Below are 21,953 nucleotides of genomic sequence, written 5' to 3'. Positions count from 1 at the left end.
TTAACTTGGAGATCTATTGCTGCCACAGGTCACAGAGTAAAGAAGCCCTGAAGGAAGAGGTTGATACACACATGGTCATGGGTGGGTTACAGGCTCAGGTTTAGGTCAGGCAGAATGGTGAGCTGGTTGCCGTGAAATCAGCCAGATTTACCTGAGAGAGACTGACAGCAGTCTCTGAAACAACTGACATGGGGGGAAGGAAAGGAGGGGATCTGCCTTCCTATGGGGCCCTGGGAGTTGGAGCTATTAAAAACAGGATGTTAGACCATCAGTCTGCCCCTGGAAATTTCTATAATCCGATCTTTTAGAGAAACATTTACTCAATGATTAATATAGTAACACAAGATCCAATCCTCCTCCCGCTACAATCCATAACCAAATTCCCAGTAATTTCTACTTCTGTTAGAACAGAGGTTATAATATATTAATAGCATACACTGGATACATTGAAAACACCTGATGGTTGTTAATTTTCTAGCTTGTTTTTAGTAAACCATTTGGAGGAGAAACAAACACATTCAAAATCTTAATTCACTGTCCTATGACAGTGTACTTTTGCTAAAGGGTTAGAATGAAAAGTACACCAAAATATTCTGACAGCAGACAGGTTAGCAAGGTCTTATTGAGATATTTTGGTACATTTCCCACTTCTCATATAACTGGAGTTACAGAATCTCTATGAATTTTAGAGTTTTCCTCTGTTAATACACACATTTAGTATTTTGATGGAGCAACAGGAGAAGAGAGCACAGACAAAAAGATCCTATAGAATTTGACATTGGACAAAAAATGTTAAAGTGCCCTCCATAATTGTATTCCTGCTGAACATTTCTGTAGGTTTCTCAGTAGAATATGGTTTTCCTCTCCTTGGCTTGTGCAAAGGACAGTGCACAACGTGGGCGTAAATTGCAAAGGAAGATGAGTATAACTTGAACATTTTATGCATCCTACCCATACAAACAGATCTTCCTGTTTAATAGGATGCCTTTTCTGCATAAATTTGCTGTAACCATAAGCAGGATTTCATCATCATTTGGAATAATTTCAGTTTAAAGGTGATTTTCTGACAAGAAAGGAAGCATCTAGAAAAGCATATTTGGCTGAAGTTTTGACCCTGATGGGAACGTGACATAAACTTCCTCATCTCAAGGCTGCATGTCTGCAGTGCAGGAAAGGCACACAAGCACATGTACAGATGGTATGGTTAGATTGATCTTTGTCTGGCACAACTCCAGCCATCACATTTTCATGAATAATGGGTCTTACCAGCTATGAGCTTCTGGGTTTTGATAAATTATCACCATCAATACCAGTGTGTCTAATCATGCTGTATATTAAAAAAAAAAGTACCAATTTTTATTATCCCTGCTCTGTTCTGGAGGTTGTCACTTTGTTACAGTGTCACTGAACAGTCAAGATGAGATACTCTGAGCTTTTTCTGTGCTTCATAAATTAATTTCTTCAGACTCAGAACCACTCAATTTTCTGCCTTCTTACAGAGTTATGCAATAGTATCTGAGTATTTACAGCACCAACATTTTTATAGGAAAGCACCATCCTCCTTCTCACATCAGTCACTTCATGCACCTTAAAACCTTGGATGCTATTTTGACTGTGGTTCTACACTGAAAAGAATTTTTGTGGAGCAGCATGTCACTTTCTGAACAGACTACTCCCTGAAGGGAAACCTGGCAGTTCTGTCTCGTATTTCAAAAGAGAATTGATTTCCACGGAGGAGGCACGGAAGATGCACCGAACCACTCAGGCCGAGGCCCGCAGCCGCCCCGCTCTGCTGCCCCCTGCGGGCCGCGCTCCCCGCGCCTTCTCCCAGACATCCTGCACTTCATCCGAGACTCCACTGCAGTTCCCAGTTTAAGATTTCCAAACGACTTCCGTCGAAAAACAGGTTGGTTTTGTTTTTATCAAGAGCCAGAAGTGCCACAGAATAGTTTCAGAGGAGCAGCAAAGTTAATTGGGTGTTAATATCCCATTTTCCCCCTACATTACTTCTAATTTGTAAAAATGATAAATGTGGTAAGAAAAATTGCACTGACAAGATAAAGTGCCAGTCAAAGTTGAAACGTATCTGCTTGTATCTGACTCTATCTTCACTCAGCTCATCCTCGGAGCATCCTCCCAGGGCTCACAGCTGGCAGCTGGGCACACACTCAACTGTGGTAAGAGGCACAGCTCCTCTCTGCCTGGTTGGTATTTTTATGTATTTGAAAAGAAAAGCTAAAATGACATGACTTTACAAAAGTTTGTGGAATAAAAGCTCAATTACATGATATCTAGTGCTCTAGACTCTGCAGACATAGGAAGTGCAGGATTATTTAAGTGTGGAGACCTATTCAGTGCAGGAATTACCTGTGCACTGTGGCTGACACCCCACAGAACAGAGCTGACTGCAGAACCAACAGAGTTTCCTGGTATCCAGTTTCCTCCCTCCACCTGCCCTGGCCTTCAGCTGCAGCTGCTAACGTCATTAAATGTCACATTGACATGAATGGATGCTGCAGTTTAGACACAGCCTCCCGAGGTTTGGGTAAACCAGCTTTGAGCCATAAGCACCTGCATTCCCTGGAAAAGCTTTGTGAGGCATTACAGTAAGAGTCACCAGGTGAATACAAACACTCACCAAGAGGCAAGGTAAGCAGATACTGCACAAGTGAAAAAAGCTCCTTATTTTGCTCAAATAAAACTGAAAGGCAGGTGTTTAATGTCATGGCCACAATGCATCCTGACGTTTCCTGTGCTACCACCCTGGCAATGTCACCACAGTAGACTGCAGATACTGCTTGCCTCTTGCTGTGTTTGTGGACATGGTCAGCAAAGAGTGAAGTAAAATAAAATCCCAGGCATACAGTACAGATTTCACCCACAAGAAAGAGAAGAATCAGCAGGCACCTGGAGAGTACAACCAGGACAGGGGTGTTTTTTGAGTTGTTTTTTCGTTTCCTATCCTCTGACCAAAATATCCCAAAACTCTAAACTTGCCCAAAAAATGCAGAATGTCCCAACAGCCACTATTAAACAGCCACACCAGTCAGCACCTGGGAACCTGTCACTGCTGTGAATAAGGTAATGTTAACTCACTTTTCCAGACATCTGTTGGTCAGGTCTCTTCACTTCCTCTCTGGCCTAAAACATCTAAGCCACACACTGGGTCTTCCAGCAGAGACTGCACTTGTCACTGATGAAGAAGAACCACAAATGGGAAGGGTAAGAGAGACCATCAGCCAGGTACTGTGTTAGAAAGCACAGCAGCACAGCCTGGTAGTACTGACACACTTATCTGCACCTTTATAGGGCTGCTTAGTTGTAAGCAGCTGGTCCAGCAGGGTCTCTAAACAGAACCTGTTTCATTTAGAAAAATGAATTTCCACATTTGTGAGCATTTTGAGTCGGTTTGTTATATCCACACAGACCATAGTTTTCCATTGTGACTCAGTAATGCTTAAGAAGTTCATATTTGGGAGGGACATTCTGATCTAAATTACAAATTTGATCTTATCTCTAAAATAGGTGGACACCATACACAATATGTCCTGAAATAGCAAGGCACAGTGGGCTGTGTTTAAAGTACACATAGCCTAATTCAGGAAGCTTCCTTTCTTTAGTTGGCTGATTTTACTACTTTTACATAGTTTTATTGGACTCACTTTATTATTTTTCCATTCCACTTTTCATAGCCATTCTACCTGTTTCACAATAAACAATTTTCTTGTTTGAACAAAACCAGATTTGAAACTCCCCATAAAGCAAGGAAATCTATACTTAAGGCTGTTGTTCTGCAAAAAAGACACTCCACAGAGCCTGCTGGTTACTGCAGAGCCAGACATTCAATCTCAGATGTGCCAGCACCCTTAAGAGTGAAGGGAACGTCAAAATCAAATTAATCAGAACTGGATCCTGAATTGAATCTTTGCTGCTGTCTGCATTTTTCTTACTTCCCATTATGCCTTTTGGTAGGGTCCATCCTAGCCAGCCTGCATACAACCAAGGTGAAAGGAGTACTTGAAACCAGTGAAAATAGCTCTGTAACCTAACACATGAAGCACTGTTCAGAAAGCCCATTCTGCTGAAAATAGAAGTACACAGAAGGCAAAGCAAAACTCAGGTTACCTGTAATGGAGTTACCTGTAGTGAGTTCCTCCTCTGCACTCACATAGAAGTGTTCCTACAGTTTTCCTACTGTCAACTTGGAAAGCTTAAACTCTCATCCTCCACCTGTGCTCTGAATTAAAGTAAATTTTTTATTGCCTGTTCTTCTGCTAATGGCATGAAGCTTCAGGATCTAAATAAAGCAGTAAATTGTTATTAGAAATGGAAAAAAGATCAAATGTTCCAGTTTACATAAAACAGTCCCTGCTGACCTCACACAAGGGTCACTGGTACCAACCAGAAAGTGCTGTCATTCTGCTTCTGAGGTAGGTGAGGCAAACTGACTACTGCACTTGGCCTTGCCTGCTGAACTTCCCTTCTTCTTAAATCTTTCCTTTCTTACATATAAAAACCTGTAATACAAAAATATCTTTCTATTAATTCTATACCTTTTTCTCAACAGCCCAGTGCTCCTGAGTAAATTTTGAGATGCCAATGAAATTTCCCTCAGTATAACACAGTAGGGTCAAGGGGTTAAACATGTGACCTAGTCAGAACCTTATGCAAAAAAAGAAATTAAATGTGTAAGAAACCCTGGCAATTTCTAAAGAATGTTGCTCTTTCAGCAAAGTCTTTGAACATTTTGCAATGTTACTGGAGAAGTACAGTTGGTAGAAATTAAGCAGCTGAAATATGTAGCTCTACTCACAGGATAGGAAGCTCCAGTAAGTGAAAAGAATCAACATTTAATTACTAAAATATGCTGTGTGATCCAGAAAAGGCTTAAAAGCTGAAGCTATTGCACTATGTAGCTCACTCAGCAAAGCACACAGCTGGTCTGTAAAAAATTAGGAAAACACATGGCTTCTGGAACAGTTTAGAAAATAATTTATAAATCAGAACAGATTATTTAATCAGGAAAAGGGAAGAATTAAGTTCAGAAGAAAGAGGATAAATCAGAGAAATACACAGATTAATCAACAAGTTACACTCTCATCACCCAGAGTTGTGGGGGGAAAACGTGCCTGGTGATTGAACACTAAAAAGCACAGTGATGAACCAAAGCATTTGCATAGTACAGGAGTTTCCTTAAATAAAGTGCAGTGCAGGGAAACAGGTACAGGACAGCAAAAAGATGACCATTTTTCCTTTTTATTTCTTTAGGCACTAACAAGAGATATGACATCTGAAAGATATTAATGCTTTTATGAAAAGGAATGCCTTCCAAACTCAAGGGCATTAAAATGCATTATTGTGATGAGTATCTTTAATTTTATAAGTTAGGAGTCTATGGAGGACAGGAGGATTTTCTTCACTTGCTTAACATTTACATATTTTGCACTGTATAGAAGCTGCCATGTAAAGACTTTGGAGCACTTGCCAAATGCTGGTGGATTCAAAACAGAAAAAAACCTCTTGTAGAAGTAATTTGTCTTCTCCTATCTACCATAACAGACTCAGAAAACCAAGACCATTAATCCCAGAAAGGACCAAAAGTTCACTGTTCACTAGAGATTACTTACACTGAGAGACAAGCATCCACTATAAAAGTCATCAGTTTAGGCTTATAGAAAACATGATTTAGCTCAGGTCTGTTTGTTTAAGAGATATTGCAGTACTGTGGAAAAAACCTGAAGGTCTGTACAGCTCAGAATTCAAGCCATGTCTCTGTAATACACTAGCAACTCTGATGTTTATACCAACTTCTAGTCACTATATGTCTTTTAACCATATTTTTTTACATATACCCCCTCTTGCTTCCTTTTATGGGTCAAGAGCTTATTCTGAAATTAATTTAAAAATAGATTACATGAAAAAAACCAGGAAAAATTTTCTAAACGAAACTTTGACTGAACATGGACTTTGATGAGAGCAAACAGGATGTGGAGTGAACAAACAAGATGACTGTAAACTACTATAAATTTTGTTTGTGGCAATGAAGATGGTTTTACCATCACCATAGTTATCAAGTATTGAGAAACAGAGCTACCAACTGCTTGGTGAATGAATTGAAATATCTTTTTCAGTGTCTTAAGACTTTTAGTCCTATTATTTGAGAACTCTAATGAGGAAAAGCCACTGGCAAGTCCACGTGAACAAACTAAAGACAAGTTCTTTTTCTGAAAAAGAGGTTTACTAAGAAGAATTGCTGCCAGTAGGAGTCTGTAACAATATTGTCTTCCTCCTTCTAAGACCAAATGAGGAGTCTTCTAGATGTTAACCCTGCCACCTGCTTTACAAGTTACAAAGACAGTAGCTATCCAAAGAGAGGAAAATGCAGAAATTTGTTTACAGCATCAATATTTCCCAGAAAATTATTTTCTTGTTATAACATGTCTTCTATATGGAATTCAATTATCATATCGAGGTATATGCACAGAGTAGAACTGAGAGCACTGACTGTTTATTTTAAGTGAATTTTTCTTTTACAGTGTAGTGTAACTGGAGGTAGATGAAATATTAATTGATTTTTTTCCAGTGGTTTGAAATAAGTAATCTATAAACACTATAGGACAGAGTACTGGGGATTGGAATCAGTTGCTTGAAGTTAAGTCTACATAAACATGCAAAAGAAACAACAAATAGCAGTTTCTATGATGATTGTCAGTCCAGTGTAGCACAGGTCTTCTTGGATGGAAGGCTGTTCCTGTGATGCCAAAATAGTAATGCCAATATTGCAAAATATTCCATGTGCATGCTACTAGAAAAGACGCAAGATTCAGAAACAACTTTGCCATTCCTATTATTTCCTGTATAACTCAAATGATCAAAAGAAAGTTGAAGGGAATTACATGGCAAAGAGTGTGTGATCTGCTATGCAGGAATATATTTCTGACCTCGCAGGCAGGAGTTTCATTTCATGTACCTGTATGAAAATGGATACTGCCATTGTCAGGACGTTTGCCTTAACCACATCTGCCAGCCTCACTGGCAGAGCTGTTCAATTTGTTTTCTGCAGCAGATTCCTCTGTGGGAATAATGGAAGCTCCCAGCAACTTCAGTTCTAGGTATTTTTTACAATTCCATGATTACTTGATCAAATCAATGAACAAGTGCTCACTAACCTGTAACTGAGGACAAATACTGATAAATAGACAGGACCTTACTATGGTTTATTAACAAAATTTTGTAGTAATGCCCTTTCCTTAGAATTCTAGATTTGCAAAGAAGCAAAACCAGTCTGGCATAATACAAATGGCAAAAAATACTTTTAGCAATAAAACAGAAAGTGTTTTTAAAATAAAATTTTCAATGCTCTTTCTTTTAAATTTCCCACAAAGTTTGTTGAATAGATGGATAACCCAAAATACAGATACTGCTGTAAACTGAAATACCAATGCATATCTGCAGATATGACCATGCACTGCAATATATCACTAGCAGATGGTCAAGAAGAACTTAGAAAGAAAAATCAGATTACATGCTTTCTGTTTCCTTAGTGCAATTTCTTGCCAGCAGCATAAAATTTTCATATCAATTAACAGATTTAAGCATGTACTTAAGCCAAAGACCACAAGTAATTTTACTGGAACAAGTGGGACTCTTTAGAAACTTGCAAGATAAGACTGTCCCAATGTCATCAAATCAGCAGGCCTATAACATTCTGCCCCTGGCAGAACTGAATTCCTTTCAGGAAATGAAAAATACCAAGTAATGACTGACATCATTCTCACCCTTCCCTACTAAGAACAGAAAGCTTCCCAAATGAAGTTGACACTGGAAGCCAAGCCTCTCTCATCATGCAGATGTGATGGTCCTTTTAAAGTTAACAGGCAGGATTAATATTTGACCTCTAATATACAGAACATATACAATAAAACTTCCCCTGGTATTTAAATGTACTTCCTGGCCCAGGAACTATGAATCTGCTCTGTAAAGCATGAAATGTATTCATTTTCATTTGTTTTCCTCTTAGTGAAAACCCAAACATAGCATTCAATATAAAGATTTTACATTTCAAACTGATTTATATAATATTTGAAACTTTACAAAATAGTACTAGTCAATAAAAAGATCAAATTTAAAATATTTACATTTTATACATAATTTCCCCTTACTTACAGTTATTAAATAATCTTCCATAGTTTCCTTAATTTTAGGGAAAAGTTTTTAATAACTAAAAACTAATTTTGAATTAATATCAGATGGCTTTTTACTTGAACAGAATTTTAGCAAAATCCCATTTCCAATGTGAAATATTATTCCCACATTTTCAGTAGCAGTTTATAGATATATATAGTTTTATAGGTGTTTTATAATGCAATCCTGTTTTCTATAATAAACAGTGGCGATCTAAATAAGAAAATGGTACAATATGGATGGAAACATTGTATTCCCAACTCTTAAATCCCTTTATGTCACTTGGCTTCTAGAATATCCAGTTTCTTATGTTATTCTTCCAGTACTTTCAAGGAATTGCATCCATACTTATTTAGATTTTTGTGTCATCATCTTTTGAGGAATTATTTCCTGAAGGTACTTCACAGAGACTATCACCATCCGTGCTGAAATCATCATCATCGTCATCATCATCATCATCATCAGAATCAGCCAACACTTTACTTGGAGACTTCTTCAGTCTACTAAAACAAAACCACACATATTTGCTATTAAAACAGCACATCTACACACAGAACACTTACAGAAAGCTTTAAACATTGGCAGGCAGGATTTACATTTTTGAAGGATGCCAAAGTGCTGCAGCAGGGGTTATCACAGACGACATCTTACATGAAGGAAACATGCACAGATTGTGCAATTATATTTTCAAGCACCTCTAACTAAAGTGGCAGAGAGAGGAAACTGTAAACTTTGCACATTGGGATGTTCACAGATGGCCAAGGAAAACTCACACAGGATGATTGTACCTCTCAGCCATTAGGGAAATTTTTACTGCTGCAAATGGTAAGAGTGTCAAGTGCCACCAATTTTTTCCATTTTATATTCCCTGCCTCAATGACTTTATTCAGTAGCGAGATAATGGAAAGAAGGCTGGGACACCTAGAGAGTTTCACAGGTTTGTGTCAAACTGTGTATGTTGATGACAAACTTGTAGAGGAAGCCTTCAGTCTATGGACTACAGGAGCAAGTGGTCAAATGTGTGAGAAGTGGTGTGATACAGAACTGGAAGGTCAGAAAACTCATCCTACCTTAATTCTTTTTTTGCAGTGTTAAGCTGTCCTTGCAATTGTTCATTTATGTCTAGTTGCTCTTCAAGTTCTCTCTGAAGTTTCTTTTTAGCATTTTCCAGTCTGTCTATTTCTTCTTCAGCTTCTTCTACTTGACGTTTCATTGCTTTCAAACGCAAACTCAACTGCAATATTTACATGTCATCTGATTAGAGGACTATTTTAATAAAGGAATTTTATTCTTCCAGCATCTATGAGAGGGAGAATAAAGACAAAACTTTGCCAGTGTAGTGACACTGTAATCCTCTGCTTCAGAAATATTTGAAAGTCAGCATTAGACTTCAAGAAAAATAATGTGATACTCTTTTTTTACAGAGAAAAACCAGCAGCAAGCAAAGCAAGCTTTGGTAGAGTGAGACAGTATTATGTGATAGCAAGAGCTGGTTATCAATTACAACAGAGTAGAGTTATAAGTGTGTCTAAGTTAAACAACTTTAACAGACAGATACTATAAAATACATTTCAAAAACCCAGAGGATTATTTAAGATCATTCCTGTAATGGATGTCTGCAATTTGAAACACACTGTTCATTCTCCAGGCAGAACATTAACTGTTGGCTCAGGTGCTGAAACAAGCCATGTTTAATCGACAGTAATGGTAGAGCACATTGCTACTGGAACATCAGTGTGTGCTTAGACTTACAGCCTAACTGTTTATTTAACAGTAAACAGTTTTTTTCTTTAAACAAAATTTTATGGTGGCAAAACAGATTACTTGCTGGTATATTTATAGGATCAATAACTGTCTGTTATTTGATTTATTTCTTAAATTAGCATTGCTTCTGTAACTTTCTTTTTATAATTTTCAAAATTAATAACAATTTAGTACTAGACAAAAGCACATGATGCAATGGCAGCTGCAAATATCACTAAATGGGAGTTCATAAACAGAGTAATCAGAATCTACCCTTATTTGTCTTGTATCTTTTATACATGATGGATTAGGCTAGTAGGATTAATATCAGATATTTTCATATTAGTCTTTCTTCCTACCTGATCCTTCTGATCAGTCAATGACAGATGTTCATCATCTACTTGCAACATTAACTCCTTCACTTTTCTTTCAAGTCTGCGGTTACTTAGTTGGAAATTGACTCTATCCCTAGTAAAAAATCAAAGCCAAGAAAAGACAGGTTTGTAAAAAAGGAACAGAAATGCTCCCAGTCTTGATAGTTTAATTCTTTAACAATCTTATAAGAATTAAATAAATACTTAGGGTCCCTGCTTGGATTTACTGATTCCATGCAACATATTGAGAAATTCATTCATAAGCAGAAATTACTGAGGAGAATTTCTTCTGACACCATAGCATCATTTAGCAACAAAAGTATACTCCACCAAGATTAAACAAAAAGCAAACATGAAAGTGGATGTTACAGTACAATTAATATTTCTAAGCCTATTCCTGATATTAGACTTTTATAAAATAAGGAGCTACGGAACCATGTGCCCAGTTTTAAATTTTAAGACAAACTTCTACTGTGCTTGCAGTAAAAAATAAAACATGCAATACTTTTATGAAACAGTAACCATTTTAATTTGCTGAAAAAACCCCAGGTTAATTGTAAGAGAGATTTAATATTAGCAAGGGGCCATAATAACAAGCATAAATGTGCATGTTTTGATCTTAACATTACTGGTTTTACCTCTCTTCATTTGCAAGTCGTTCTTCCAGCTCTGTGATCCTTGCCTCCATCTGAGCAACAAGTCCCTCCTTACTGGATCGGTAAGAACCTTCAAGGTGAAGGATTCGGCTCTTCAAGTCCTTGTTCTGTGGTTGGAACACACTTGGTTAATACACACTTACTCAGATGGACAAATATCTCCTTAACACCAAATTCATGTTCTCCAGGAAAACATCTATCAGTATGTACAGTGAGCAGTATAGTTCTTAGTGAACTTGGAAAGTCATTGAGATTTTCCAGTTTACTACAAATAAATTTTCAACTTCTTTGGCTGGTTGAAAAGAATTTACTGTTCGGCTTCAGTTCAAGTTTTAGGATTAAATGGACACTTAAACTTCAGGTAGTTGCAAGCCCCTTTCAGCAGTACTTTTTAATGTGCCAATTTTTTTTTCAAATGCCTTTTTTTTTTTATGCTACACCCAATTCTTTTCTAAAATTCTGTGTTCTTGCCCTATAAATCACTGGTGTATGGCTAGAACAAGTAGACAAGGAAATTATTTACATCCAATACTGCTTTACTTTATCAAAGCTATTACTGGGGTGTCCCCCTACTTTCTGTGGAAACCCAGGGCACCTGGAATATTTCTATTCCCCCTGCCTTTCTTAACTCTCTAATGCTATTCCTACTACAAATATACTCAAAAAAGATTTGTAAAGGGAGACTTTTTGCTAAGATTTACACTTACATTTTTCTGAGGCTAGGTAATATAGATTTTCAATGGGGACCTAGTCAAACAATTGACAGAAAAAAATACCCCAACAAATAAAGAGTTACATGATGAACAGAAAAATAAAGCTCTTTGTTACAGAAATTCAAAGCATGATCTCAGGTCTCAAACACAGAAAAAAGGACTATGACAGGAAGATCAAAACTACAGTATAAGAATGTACATAGCATATACCAGTAGGTGGCATTCTTTTTTCTCAAACAATTAAGATGAGATCAATGTCACATAACTGAAGGCACCTAATTAGATGTGTTGTACTAACATGTTCTCTAAATTCCCATTACAATCTGTTTTATGTTCTTGAGTTTTGAAATAATACTATGAATTGTTGAGATACCTTTGCTTTGGATCTCACCTAAGGGCTATGATAAGTAACCTTGCTTTCAAAGATGACTGAACTGCAGAAGAATTGTTTACTACTACAGAAAAAAATACTCAACTAAAATCCCAATTACTTTAAATTATATCTTCAACAGTGTTCCTGAAGTACTGTTAAGCCTTGGCAGAACAGCTCCTCTGAAAGTGGTCATTTACAACCAGACATAATTACCTGTCTTTCCAACGAAATTTTGTCACACTCCAAGTCTTGTTTTATAGCTCTTTCCTGAAGTAGCTCTGTCCTCATTTGTTCAATCTGTTAGAGAAAGAAGACAGAAATTTTAATAAGAGACTTAGATTATATTTATCTATATTATACTGTATGTATGCATATATATAAACTACATATACCTGTGCAATAAGCAATGTGCTCTTTCTCATAACTCAAGACATATACATGATTTCAGACGAGCTTTACAGCTACAATCTTGGACAAAACTCTATGCTTCAAGCAGTCCATGTTATTCCCAGTACTCATTCTAGGCATTTCACACCCACACTGGATATTGTTGATGTTTACCATATACATTCTGTAGCAAGGAACTCAACTCTAAGCTGTTCTATAAAAGACACATCACATGGCAGAACACTGAGTTCTGGAACATCACATCCCTCTTCAAACATCTTTTCCAGTTGTTTTCTTCTTCAAGTCTGAATCTCTGGAACAGTACCTTACTTTTAAGTTGCTCGCTAGTCTTAGTAAAGTTTCTCTTTATTAAACACAAACTTGTACCTGCAGACAAGTGCCCAGAGCTCAGTGAAACACTGCACAGAGAACTGCAGTTTTCTGTATGTATGGGAGTAGTAAAAGCTCTTTTTCAACAGACTCTGCTGGATGATGGATACAAACATTGCTCCCCTCCTTCAGTCACTTTCATGTCTGTTGTACTGGAGGGGCACCAACTTCTAGATTTAGAGGGGGGGGGTTTGCTTGTTTTGTTGAAAGACAATTTTTTCTACAGTTTCTGTTAATATTACTGCTCCATATTCAACAACCACAAGGAAGATATATTCTCCATGTGTAAAGATGTTAAAAAGCAACTTAATCAATATAGACTCAAGACAAGAATGCAAAATTAGTTTGTTTTACCTCACTATTGGACTTGATTGAAAAAGAAATTGAGCTCAGAGAAAAACTCCAAACTACCTAACAGCTGCTACTGAAACTTTGGTGCTGAAAACAAAGTTTGTAGTGCTATGGAACTATTTCTCTTGATTCCAATCTTTCTGAGACTCCCTGCAAATCTCTAAAAATACTTTTACAGGCACAGCAAATGTTACTACAGCATTTGTGGTTTATACTGTACAGGGCTTTTTATGATAGACATCATCTGGGGAACACAGTGAATATCTGTATCAATTACTGTCCCTGCAAAAAAAAAGACTGATGAAGATTTCAGTGGTCACAGCACTCTTCCCTGCTTTGCATCAGTTACATATGAACTTGCATGAACACACCATCCCAGTTAAGCAACTCTCAGTTCCAGATTTATCTCAGTAAAGGACTTTCAAAAGTCATTGGGAATTCTTGCATAAAAACATCCAAAAGCAATGTTAAGAATGTGAAGGTTAAACAAGTACAGCAGATGAAAATTTGCCCTAGGCCTTATTTTTTTAACCACAACATACTATTAAAAGATACATTTTTAGTTAATCATGGTTAAAGGAAGTAATTTGCATTTTTTCTGGAGCTTGTAAATTGATATATGAATACAAATAATGGCAGCAACGCATGCAATTGCATATGTTATGTCACAGCATGGGGACAGAAGAGTAGAAGGCATTCCTGAAAACTAAGGTCATAACAGCTCCTAGAATACCAATGGCAACACGTGGCTGTGTTCTCAACAGCTGGGTAATTTCTTAAAAGCTCTCATTGTCACATGGAAGCCTAATAATAACAAGGTTTTATATGTTATATAGTAAAATATTATATAGTAAAGTATTACTTTATAGACACAAATTAGAATCACATGTGTATAATAGCTGTATTTATTAATAAAATATATGAAAAAAGTTCTACTGTGAGGGATTACATAGAATTTATTCTGCTGTAATTGCTTCAGCAAGACAGACACAGGAAAAAATACAGTTAAATTTGTGGTAAAATGAAAGACTAATTAAAAATGTAGCTGTTAACTGAAGAAAGGGGTTTTGTTTTATGTAGGTACTTGCTTAATGGACCACTCTGAGGTTTCACTGTGCTCTTACTGTGCTCAGAGGCTGTAACAAATTTGTGCAGCCTTCCCAAGATTCAAAGTAAGGAATTATTTAGAGGACATTTCCAAGATGACTGCTACTGTTGTTGGACAACTCTTGGTAAAAGCAACCTCACAGAAAGGTACTGGGAGAGAGAAAAAGATCTATATCTGATTTAAATCAGTAAGCTACATGAAAATATCTACAAGAGCTTGTTAAAAGAAAAGGGCAGCAGATAGAATTTTTGCTGGAGGAGATATAAACTGTTTTATCTTCTTGTGTTTTTCAACAGTTAAACAGTTTTTAAACACATAATTAACATGCACAAAGGAGAAAAACAGTTGTGTGACAAAATGTGCTTGAAGTTCCACTTATTTCACAGCAGTAAGATGTACCAGTTTCATGGCCATACTCTCTGTAGGTACCATGTGGGACTTCATGTTCCATGTTCTACCCTTCCTATGTCTAATATCTTTTAACTGTGTTAAAAGGATAAACTATTTCTGCAGCTTAAGGTAACACTTATCACAGCTGGATTTGAAGAATGCTAACAACAAAGAATTGAGAAAAGCAAATGTATCAGATTTTACAAGCTTTATCATTTTGTGCCAGCTTTAGGATTAAAAGCAGCTGTTGAATTCATTACAGCGAAAGCAATTTGATTTCTAATAATAATTTAGATGCCATTGGTATTGTTCATCATCTCACAGGTTTACAGCCAATGTTTCCTGTTAATACATATATATGTATATAATATATACCTTAGACAATTTCCAAGTATGTGACCAAAAAACCCAATGACTAATCAAGAAGAAAGTTAAAGCTAAAAAAATCCCTTTGATGCTTCAAAATTGAAAAACAACCTTCATATCCAGATTTTCATTTCTTTGCTACCCACAGCCAGTGGCAGCTAAAGATCAGGTATAGAGCTCTCCACAGGGAACACTTTACCAAAAGGAAGCTGACCCATTATGTGGGTCAGTGTAATTTTATCCCTATCTATTTATTCTAAAATTGTCATGAAAACTCACAAGTCTATTTTTCACAGTTACTGGAAACAACTCTAAGGTCAAAAGACTCTTGCCTGCATTTTCACAGAACACAAGAATTATCATCAGGATTTTTCAATTACGTTTGCTAAGTCAATATGGCAATAGATACTTCATTGCACTTGTTCATAGAAAAAAAATCACTTATTAAAATATAACTTTGGTTGTCCCTGTTCCCCATGCCTGCCCCTGCCCAGGAGACTCTTTTAGACTCAAAGAGCAGCTGAGTGCTCTAGCTTTCCATTTGAGAAAGAAGAGCACTCAAATGTGCTCACATTTGTGTCTGTGTTAGTGTCGTTTCAGCATTTTGGTCTTTCTAGATTTACTAATACATTATCACTTAAAAACTAACAGGATTTGACCCACTTTTCCCTAACATTTTTTTCTGTTTCCACTCTGCTGTAGTACTTCTTAGAACAAAGGCAAAAGGAGATGAGAACAGTGTGTTATGCAGCCATTCAGATTCAAAAGGGTGTTTAAATTAAAAAAGAATAACATTTCATGGCAAGCGAAATGTGAACTATTATTCTTGCCAATGTTTAGTCAAACATTCAGCTTTATGTAAAAAAGAACCAGTTGTTTAAATTTGTTTTTACTGGAAATTTCAGTATTATAGTTCATTATCAGTATGTTAAAATAAAATATTTATAATAATAGTTTTTAAAATGTAGAGGAATACAGATATTACCAAAATAAATCCATTATAATTTCTCATGTCATTATAAATGCTTAGCAGACCCTGAAATACTCTTTAGTAATTTGACTACTTAGTCATTCTGGCATAAAATCAAAACAAAGAAACCTTTATAACTCATGTGTGAAATGAGAAATTCCAGACCTCAAAATAAACATGTCTTTCACCCATTATGTAACATTTTAGTCACCAAACTGTATTTTAGGTTTCCATTCAGTTAGCAAATTAACTTCCATGGCAGCTATGACTAAAGTACTTTTATCCCAGGTTTACAACACAGGCACAGACTTCCTGATTTAACAACAGCATGACCCCACATTATTATAGGTCCTATACATTCTATTTCACCCACTGACTCAGAGTCTGAACAATATCAACAGAACAATAGCAGCAAGTCTTTATTACAATCAAATAGAATCTCAGTAGCCTGACTTCAAACAAAGAAGTAATGGTGCCTTGGAGCTTCAAGGATGTATGAGAGAAAGCTGAGCTCTACCTCACTTTAAACTCTCCAGCTGTCTCAGTGGAACACACAATTTCATTGAAAAGACACAGAAACTAGGATTTACTTTCTGTTCTTCCTCTGAAGCTACAGCTATTCAAAAGAATGTCAGTAGTTCTTTTTTTTTTTTTTTCTGGAGAAAGAAATGAGATGAGAACAGACTACTGTGGGTACCTCAATGCTAACTATCCCCTGAGCTTCTAGGAAATTACTATGAGCTGTAGTACTTCATGTAGAGTTACAGCAGCAGATGTGCTGTAAGGAGTTACGCATCAGTTTCACATCTTTCTAAGGCAAAGAACATTATCTAGACCAAGATATTCCAAGACAGCGACATCACTGTATTTTTTCCCATGAACTACTACAACATCTGCATGATTCTGACTACTCAGCCATGGATGTCTGGCTGCTTTCGCAGTAATTAGGCCCTATACTCTACTTTACTGGTTTATTATAAATCTTTGTTATAGGACCTATCATTTCTTATGTCAGCTCTTTCAGAAATCTTGAATAACATTATTCAGGCCTCTGTCTTCAACCCAATGAACTCCTAAATCTCCTAAGACTTGGTAATTTCCAACCCAATGGTTTCATTTCCAATGTACTCACTCCCCCACCTGCACTTTCACAGGCTTTACTGAAGACAGAGGTAAAATGTTCCTTTATTTGACAGGGCATACCTGGATTACTTTTTCTCTTGACTGAGGCCTCATCCTACAGTCTCCACAACTTCTTCCCTTTACTTATACAGACAAAAATCTTTTTGTTACTTGTTTGAGTTACTATGATAGGTCTCACTTAGCATGGCAAGTATTTATATTTTCTGCCCCATGAGACACAAGCTCAAAAACCTTATAAATCCTTCTTCCCCTATTTCTGGGCTATCAACTTATATTACATTTCTGGAACAAAAGACTGATGTGTTTATGTGGAAAATACTTTCCAGTTGTCTTGCCTTTGATATATGTTAATCAGTTTTTTACACTTGTTATGAAAATAAAGCTTCCTCTCTGTTGAAACTGGCTAGCATTCTTGGTTCAGCTGATTTCACTAAGTAATTCCATAATTTCCTAAAGCGCCTTTTCTTCCTTCTTTGAAATTAAGAGTCTATTATGGTGAATTACTTTTCAGTATGATTAAAATAGTGATCCTTCAATATAAGAGACTCTTCACAACAGGTTTACTAGTCTTCAGGCTTTATATATATCCTGTGTCTGTTTTCCAGTTAGAATAATATAAAAAAATGGTTTGTGATGATGTGGAGGGAGCATATTTCATCATGTTTGTGAACCCTGGGTTTTTTGGATTTGCATGCTCTGCTCAAGTATAGCATATAAATCATATTGGCAATGATTATTTAGTTGATCAATATTGATTGTGATCCTAATAACACTTTTTCATAGAATCATTAAGCAAAAGCTGCACAACTTGTTCAAGTACCTGTTCTCTGCACCTGCTGATCCTCTCAGACAACAAATCCGAATTATTCTTTTCTTCATCAAGCTCAAGTTCCAGGTGAGACAACTTGTCCTAAGTGGAACAAAGAAAAGCAACCTCAGCCTACTGCTTTCCATCCTCTTCAGATTGCTATCAGGGCATTCTTCTTTAAACTTCAAGGACCCAAAGTGTCTGAAAGACTAAGCTTGGAAACGAAAATGCCTCTTAAAACACACAGCAAAAGAGATGGCAGGTCGAAGTAAAATAAGCATTTTGTTTCCTTTGTTAAAATCATTCTCAACAATTTCAAGAGTATAAGATAAATTCTGTTATGTTTCTGTAATGGTTTTTTTGAGTGTCTGTATTACATTTTACATTTGGAAGACAAATTTCTTCTTATCTGAGTACAATGACAGAGATGTTTGTTTATGAAAGTCAAATGACAGCCTAGTTGAACTGAACAGTTATGAAGCCCTGTAACAAGTTAGAGGCACAATGTTATTCACACTCCTGAAACGAACTGATATCAAAGGCTAAACAAAGCTTACACTTCTAAATACTTTTGAAGTTCTGAATGATGGGCCTAGAAATGAAAATCATGCAAATCTGTATGATAAGCACTAGATAAAATGAATTAAAAAGAAGTTCATTAAAAGTATGAGAGAAAATTCTAATTTATAACATATCATGTTTACAATAGATATGCTAACAAATTACCTTTAAAATATACCACATTAATTCCTGCAGTAATAATACAAGGATTTTCAAAAACATGAAGCTATGTTGATTTCTTCCAAGCAAAATCCATGTGAAACAAAATTATTTTCATCTCTTCCAAAAAGAAAAAGTCTTAGGAAATGTCTTTTACCTCCATTAGTTTGATTTGTCTTGCCCGATCATCTTTTAAGTGGTTTTTGGCTTCCAGTTCATACTCCAAGCTTTTCACAGTCTGTTCCAGTAACTGAGTTTTTGTTATTGCCTCATCCTGGGCTCTCTGGTGGTCCCTCAGGTTCTCTTCCATCAGACGCATCTGAAGCAATAAGATCACGGCAATTCACTAAGACTGTACTTGCTATAAACAAGGGATGGCAGCAAAGGGGACTCACTGCAAACACAACAGATCTGGAAGCATGACAGGAATTCCATTGAGTTACTGGCTCTTCACAGTAATTTTTGTTTTATCCACCAGATGGCACCAAGAAAATAAACTTGGATTATGACCTACAATGAGACAGCTGCAAACACCGTGTGCTTACGCTTTGCAAACATACGTTTACATATTTGATTTATGTATTAGTGTAGATATCTACATACAACTTCATTCAGCTCAAGAGCTATGTTCTCAAAATCACTGCTTATTCTTTCAGTTTTCAGCATGAGTCTTCATCCCTTTACAAAGGTTCCCCATTCCTGAATGGAATAAATATAGAAGGAAGACAGAACAATATACCGGAACTACTCATTCTTCTACTGTTGTTCTTTTAAATTTAATTTAAAACAAGTTTTCTAATGGGAGGGGGCAATATAAGAGTTCTAAACTGGAATAATCGTATGACAAAAAAATTCCATACAGAGAAAACATCTGTGACCAATGTATTGTCATAATTTTTCCAACTGGAGAGCAGGTATATGCAGATTTTTAAAAGACTGGATTGTCTTTATGACAAAATTTACATACTATGAAGAAGACACTCAAGACTGGTTAATTCTTGGTTGCACAGAAACTTTTGTGATTTAAAGCTCCACCTTGGCTCATATGAAAGAAGAGGAGAATGTATGTTTGTATGGTTGTTTGTTTTTCCTAAATAACTGGTGGGTTTTTCCCTAATAAAAAATATTTGTAAATTCTCAATGCCTTCAGTAACAGGAATTAAGGAGCAGCAGATCATCAATGGAATCCTTGCCATTTCACTTAAGGCGCATTCATTTGACAAACACTGCATTTATCTGTCCTAAACAGGAACCTCCATTTCCCCAGTAGAAATTACATGCTGATCACTACCATGGAAGATCAAACTCAAAAACATGCTGAGATCAGCCTCTCATGATGTACATGAGAGTACACAAAAGCATGATAGCAAACATTTATTATCTTGAAAACTACCTGCACTGAATTCTAGGTCAAAGCTGAGAATTTCTCACTGAACTTATGAGTCATTACCTCATCTTGCATTCTTATGTTCATCAGGCGTGATTTTTCTACCTCAATGTTCTTCTCCTTTAATTGCCTCTGCAGATCTACAAATTCTCTGCGATTTCTCTCCTTGTATTCATCAAGCTGGCTCTGAAGCTCCAGAGTTGATGTTCTTGAGATCTCCACCATTTCAGACATCTGGGCAAAAAGTACATATACAAAAGGTTCTGTTGTGCTTAATAAAACAAATGGGTTTTTTCCTCCAAGTTCAGTATTCAGCTCAGTATTTTCAAATAGAAAATTTATCAAATGTTCCAAATAAATTAATTTCTATGCAGAAGTGGGAAAACACAAAACAGTCAAGCTGATTTCTAATAGCATGTGTGGTAAGACTATTCTCTTTTTGTTTGTCAGCAGTTCTTCCAGCTCAGTGACACAATGAACTACACAGTCACACTTCAGTATGTCAGTATTAGCTGTACAGTTTACACAGAGATGGCACAATAAATCTGATACAGAAATTTTGAGAATCAGCTGTAAAACTCTGAAATATCACTGTACTGTACATGAGATCTGAACTCAGATCTGGGTTCTGGTTTGTACAGAACTGGTTTACAATGCCATTTAGTAATAGTGGCGTTCCAATCATTGTTCCAGCCCTGAAAGCTTTTAGTGAAAGCCTCTAGGTTAAAGAAACTAATACTAAACTTTTCATTTTACTTTCTTTTATACATTTAAAAATATATTATTCTTTACAATTTGTCAGTTCATTTACTTTTATCTGTTAAATAAAATTCAGATCCCTGCAGCCTCTTGGGCGTGAACTCATACCTCCTCCTGTAACTTCTCAACAGTCTTGTTCAGTTGCAATCTTTCATTCTCCATTTCATTCTTTATCTGCTTTAACTGCTCCTTCTGCTGAGTTTCATCTTTTAATTGCTGACTTAACTGCTGTCGTTCCTGTGAAATGCAACGGATGTTCTCCTGCAGCAGATTAAAAAATACATGTAATGAAATGTAGACCATATTTTCTAATGCCTTAAAGGTATGTCACTTATCACACTAATACCAGCAGCTGCTGTAAAATTAAGACAAATTTCAGGTTTTACAGTTTGCTAGCTAGTACAGGACAAACACTGCTATGTCATGCTAGAAACAACTGAATGTCCATTTATACCTCTTTTCTTAACTCAAGTATTAAAACCATGATGCAATGGGACTGTTGCTACCAACTATCCAAATGCTGCAGTTTCCTCAGTGTCTGCCTGTTCAGTAAACTATACTGAATTGCAGTATTTGAAATCTGGATGCCATATAGGACAATTCAATGGTCAATCTGAACATAATCTCTAATTTGAGTGCCCTTCATGTACAAAAATCCTTGAGCACTTTTCAGTGGAATTAACTGGTTTGTCACAGTGTAACTGCAAGTCAGGCAATCAGCCTGTCAGTTGCCAATTTAAAGCCAATCTTTAGTGGCAATTAATTGCTTTGTGAAGAAGCTAAAGTGTTATTATATGAAAAGAGAACAAAATGGGGGAAATGATAAGGAGTAATTTGTTTTCACACTAACCTAAAAGATAATTCTGATATTTCTCTATTTTTTTCCAAACAATACTAGTTGAATGTTCTTTACAAAATCAGTAATTCATCTCAGCTGATAACTGAAAATTAATAATGTATTTCAATTTACAATGCTCTGCAATGCTAATTCTAGCTGCCTACCATTATCTACCACAATGAAAAGATAAACTTCCTGTTTTTCCACCCATAGAAAGGATCCCATGTTCTGATTGTTTCATTTAAAAAGCACAGATTACTTGATGATGCCATCCATAATGTAGGTATAGCTTT

The 21,953-nt window shown here is 36.3% G+C and overlaps 1 protein-coding gene across 6 annotated transcripts in view; it reads right to left on the bottom strand.

Moving 5' to 3' along the window:
- Positions 1-5,240: 5,240 nt before the first annotated feature.
- The window catches only part of CGNL1 (cingulin like 1), a 54,928-nt gene continuing 38,215 nt past the window's right edge, over positions 5,241-21,953 (bottom strand). For 4 of the 6 annotated variants that reach the window (XM_030228435.2, XM_050978385.1, XM_050978384.1 and 1 more), the window contains 9 exons: positions 20,931-21,083; positions 20,127-20,297; positions 18,834-18,995; positions 17,969-18,058; positions 12,257-12,340; positions 10,940-11,064; positions 10,287-10,395; positions 9,255-9,418; positions 5,241-8,687 (listed from right to left, as the gene is read on the bottom strand). In XM_030228435.2, the coding sequence (XP_030084295.1) occupies positions 8,537-8,687; positions 9,255-9,418; positions 10,287-10,395; positions 10,940-11,064; positions 12,257-12,340; positions 17,969-18,058; positions 18,834-18,995; positions 20,127-20,297; positions 20,931-21,083 (1,209 nt within the window). In that variant the 3' untranslated portion in view covers positions 5,241-8,536. Of the gene's footprint in view, positions 8,688-9,254; positions 9,485-10,286; positions 10,396-10,939; positions 11,065-12,256; positions 12,341-17,968; positions 18,059-18,833; positions 18,996-20,126; positions 20,298-20,930; positions 21,084-21,953 lie in introns of those variants that run through there. The other 2 variants (XM_030228436.2, XM_050978386.1) reach the window with 2 other exon arrangements.

This window comes from Serinus canaria, chromosome 10 (assembly GCF_022539315.1).
Source record: "Serinus canaria isolate serCan28SL12 chromosome 10, serCan2020, whole genome shotgun sequence".
NCBI classification, from domain to species: Eukaryota; Metazoa; Chordata; class Aves; order Passeriformes; family Fringillidae; genus Serinus; species Serinus canaria.
The sequence above is the reverse complement of the archived record's forward strand: the minus strand, read 5'-3'. Positions and strand labels throughout refer to the sequence as shown.